The 4,569-nt window shown below is 37.3% G+C and overlaps 1 protein-coding gene across 1 annotated transcript; it reads right to left on the bottom strand.

Annotated features, from left to right (window-relative positions):
- Positions 1-1,705: 1,705 nt before the first annotated feature.
- On the bottom strand, positions 1,706-2,511 carry LOC124775464. The gene is made up of 3 exons (XM_047250296.1): positions 2,488-2,511; positions 2,142-2,424; positions 1,706-1,998 (listed from the first exon to the last, which is right to left on the bottom strand). Exons 1-3 carry the CDS (start codon positions 2,509-2,511, stop codon positions 1,706-1,708), a joined length of 600 nt encoding a protein of 199 aa, XP_047106252.1.
- Positions 2,512-4,569: the final 2,058 nt, after the last annotated feature.

Below are 4,569 nucleotides of genomic sequence, written 5' to 3'. Positions count from 1 at the left end.
TTTGCAATACTTTGGCATTCTTCAGACGGTCAACCAGCACCCAGGTATTGTTTTTCTTTAGAGATTGAGGTTCTTCACTGGTAGCTTGCATCCATTCTTCCTTCCCGTTTGACTGCAATATTTCTGAAAAACAGTGATCAAGTGCATCAACTTTTGTTGCCATACAAAATTCACCACTTTCCATCCAGGTTGGTTGTCTTTTATTCTTCTGTTTCTCTTCATTAGAAGATTCAGCAGCTTCTGCTTTTAGAAATACTGTTAATTCTTTATTTTCATCAGATTCACTCGACTCTTGACTTTCTCTAGAATCGAGAGTGCCAATTTTTTCTTGAGTTTGGCTTCCTCCAGAAGTGTACAGCCTAGGAGATTTACATTGGTCATCTTTAGATGAATTCGGATCATTAAATTCTTCCTGAGGGACTTCAAATTCAACATGACCACTATATTCAACATGATCACTATGTAAATCACAAACAATTTCTTGCTTAAATTTCACATCGTGACTCAAAACCACTTTTCTTTTAGATGGAATCCAAACTCTAAACCCATCTTTGTCGTTAACATATCCAACAAGTCGTCCAAAAACTGCCTTATCATCAAACTTGGAACGGAATTGTTTGTTAATGTGAACATAGCAGCCTGTGCCAAAAATTCTGAGATGATCAAGTCGTCCCACTGGTCGATTAAACCATAGTTCATAAGGGGTTTTATTTTCAACTGAAGATTTTCCAGTACGATTTATTAGGTAGACTACTGTGTTACATGTCTCTGCCCACAACCCTTTAGGTAATTTACTCGGATTTAGCATTGACCGGGCAGCTTCAACAATGGTCCTATTTTCCCATTCAGCCACACCATTTTGCTCAGGAGTGTAAGGAGGAGGAATCAGTACCTCTATTCCCCTGTCTGCAAGCAGTTCACTGACATTCTTATTGTCAAATTCTTTGCCACCAGCACATCTAAATTGTTTGACAACATGTCCATTAGTTCGTGCTTCATTTAAAAACTGCTTAAGCATAGTCCACACTTCACTTTTGTGTCTTAAAAAGAAGATTCGACGAAATTTACTAAAATCGTCTTTGAAACATACATAATAATGCTTACCTCCAAAAGATTTCGTGCTCATTGGTACATTGACATCCGTGTGGATTAATTCACCATTACTAGTAGAGCGTATTGTTCGTGTTTTGAATGGCAGCCTGTGCATCTTTCCAACCGCACAGCTGTCACAAAATTCACTCTTTCGATTCATTTCTGCATTTCTAACAACACGCATGTTCAACACATAAAATCCATTTTTCACATAACCTGTCATAACAATATTGCCACTGACTTGTTCTCGAACACAGACATTATTATAACTAAAATTAGTACTGTAGCCTCTGCAGGCAATGGCTCTCACAGAGAACAGATTAGCACTTGCATCAGGCACGTACAAAACATTGTCCATTCTAGCATTGTACCATTTATTGTTTCGTCGAATTTGGATGTAAACTGTTCCTTGACCGTACGCACACATTTTGACATCTTGTTTTCCCAATGAAATTACTTGAGGAACATCAAATTCACTATACGAAACAAAATACTGTTTGTTGGGAGTAATATGATTTGTAGCGCCACTGTCGCAATACCATTTATTTGGGTCACTGTGATTACTGCTACACACACCCATAGCGTATGAAGTAAATGCAGCGTGTTCACTTTCTCACTTCTTCTCTTTTCTTTTATTGCTGTCACGAGTGTTCTGTGGACACTCTGCTGCCCAGTGACCTAATTGTTTGCATATATTACACGGAAACTTCTGTTTTAATTGTGACTTCGTCATCTTTACTTGCTGATTACTTGTTTGCCGTCTTCTTGCTTTAGAAACGACGAAAGCTTTACTTCCATTAATGTCTTGTTCACGCAGTTCAGTAGTACAGAGTTTTTCAATCAATAAATTCAAGCTTTGCTTTTTTGTTGGTATCGTATCCCAGAGATCCATAAAATTGTCGTAGTCTTTTCCCAGTGTGACAAAATTCGACCATTTAAGATTCTTTCAGATAGCGTATTTTCTTCATGTTTTGCTAATTCATCGTTCAGGTCCAAAAATAACTTTTGCAGTTTGGCCACATGTGCACTAATATCTTCCGTTTCATCACTTTTAACACGGAAAAATGTTTCAATCAACTTATTCAAATGCTGAGTACTGCTACGTTCAAATCGGGCGGGTAATTTGTCCCAGATTTCTTTAGCATTCTTGCACGTTAAGACGAGTTCTGTAACAGGTTTACTTAGCCCACTTGCTATAAGACTTGCTGCCTTTGCGTCGTCCTTGTGCCATTCCACATACGCTTCTTTTTGTTCACTTGTCGCATCTTGCGGCAACTCTACGCGTTCACGTGTACCGTTAACAATATCTTCTAGTCCACATGAACGCAGCACCTTAGAAATATGTCATTTCCATTTGGCCCAGTCCTCAGGTCCTTCAAGCTTATCAATGCTGACCTTATAATCGCCGCTAGCAGTCATGTTTCTTTACAGACATAGGCTCATTTCAAATATTGTTTTAATTGAACTATGTTGTTTGCCTTTACACGTGTACTGGGCCCATAATGATGAAAAATATTATTTTAAAGGCAAGAAAACATTTTATTAGCTTTGTAAGAACACCCTGGATACGAAAAAAAACCACATTTACTGAAAGAAAACACAGAAGTTACACACAAGCCAAGAATAAAGATATTGACAGCAGAGTCATGGGGCAGCACATAAATATAGACATCAAGGAATTTTTTCTTTTCTTTTAACATTCTAACAGACATTCTATATAAAAATGAATGTGGCCCTGTAAGGCAGCTAATATTAGGTATGGATCATAACAAATTAATTATAAATGCTACTGTCACATAACTAGAATGCATGAATTAATAAAAGTGAAAGTTGGGGATCTATTCTAGAAAGACAAAACAGCTGTTCTCTTTTTCATTCTAAGTATACTTTATCAACTGTGCTTTCAGGGGTCAAGTGATACACAACAATCGTGTTCAATTAATTTCAACACTCAATAACAAAACATTTAACTCTTGGACATATTGAACTGACAATTATTAAATCGATATCTCTACAAATGAAATGTCATCACAGGGAAGAATGATCGGAAATTTACATGCATTAAATTTACTTCTATGATATTGTAGCTGGCCGATGATCTAAGTTGGTGGAGAATAAATTTAGCTTTTAAACCAATGAAAAACCCTCATATACTCAATGTGAGGGTAGGTTAGTATCCTAGCTTTTCATATTCAATGGTCAAAGCGTATGCAGGTTGGAGTGAGCAAAATCTCGACTCAACATTTACTGTGGCCTTATGCACGATGGTACTTTATCAACCGGGATGTGCAATGGCGTTGTGTCCATACTGGATCTGAAATGCTAATTCCCTACTCTGGCCTTGACTGAATTCACTCAGTGTCAACTTTCCTGCGTTCTGTAGAACGTTGATGTTTCCCTAGTCGAAATAATGGCTGTTGAACACTTACTAAGGGTTGGAGCGATGTGCGCAATTTTATTGCCCACAAAAATTCTAGCAGGAATAATTAACTACTTCTTTGCCATCTGTTGCCATGATATGTCAAGCATATTGTCCAGACTTCGCAGATGCAAAGCTCTCAATGCCCTCGCTATTTTCCACACACTTGTGTGGTCCTCCATGAGATGAGAGAGATCTAGAAATTTTTAGTTCTCAAATGCTTTTATATAATGGAGATCTCCCTATCATGTCGCGTTTGCATCATCCAGTAAGGCTTCAGCCAACTGCTGTCCCGTTAGAGGTGAATTTTTATTTTTCTTGCCGAGTCGCCACTAGCCCTGTTAAAGCCAAGCAGCTACTTACCCTCAGTCCTCGCCTTATTTACACTAAAAGGAATAATGTAGTGTTCTGGCCTTGTCCCTTTCTGCGCTGAAGCTTAGCATTCTTTTGTTAAGTGTGGTTTTCCAATGCCATTAACCACCTTCTCGGTTTACCTCCAAAATGCGATTCACTTTAACTTATTTATGCATGCCCCTGTCCTTATAGTGGCAGCTATTGTTTCGTTAGTTTTCGGTATATGAGGTTACTGCAATTGCTTTTTGTTGGTAATATAGTTTTCTGAGGATCTCTTCTCATCGACTTTCCACTTAGATCATCAGCTTGTCTTTCTTCCCCAGACGATTGTAGTGGCGTGGCTATGTGTGTGTTCTCTACTCCACCTACCACTACTTACAAGTTTCTTTGTCTAAATTTACAATGAATTTTACATCAAGTAATTACATGAATAATACAATTAATATTTATATATGTGTGTCTCAGTACTTAACACAAAATTTATCATTTACAACTTAATATATTTTATTTTATAACGGTTCCTTTACTTTGTGAATGAGCATGGATTGATGATATATAAATTAGTTAGTACATACTTCATGCAATTAGTTTTCTTTTATTTTTTGACCCACTTTAACGATTTAAATGATTAGTATTAGTGTACTTATTTTTGAATAATTACGTTTTTGTCGCTCGTCCTGTCTGCCTCTAGAGATTTGGTGTTA

Source organism: Schistocerca piceifrons, chromosome 2 (assembly GCF_021461385.2).
Source record: "Schistocerca piceifrons isolate TAMUIC-IGC-003096 chromosome 2, iqSchPice1.1, whole genome shotgun sequence".
NCBI classification, from domain to species: domain Eukaryota; kingdom Metazoa; phylum Arthropoda; class Insecta; order Orthoptera; family Acrididae; genus Schistocerca; species Schistocerca piceifrons.
This window is presented reverse-complemented; position numbering and strand designations above follow the sequence as displayed.

What these genes read in the sequence shown, in the direction of transcription:
- LOC124775464 (XM_047250296.1), bottom strand. Translation starts at nt 2,511, where the DNA reads ATGACTGCTAGCGGCGATTATAAG. An exon ending in CTGCTAGCGGCGATTATAAG is followed by an intron (nt 2,425 to 2,487) that starts GTCAGCATTGAT and finishes CATATTTCTAAG; the next exon opens with GTGCTGCGTTCATGTGGACT. An exon ending in AACATTTTTCCGTGTTAAAA is followed by an intron (nt 1,999 to 2,141) that starts GTGATGAAACGG and finishes CACTGGGAAAAG; the next exon opens with ACTACGACAATTTTATGGAT.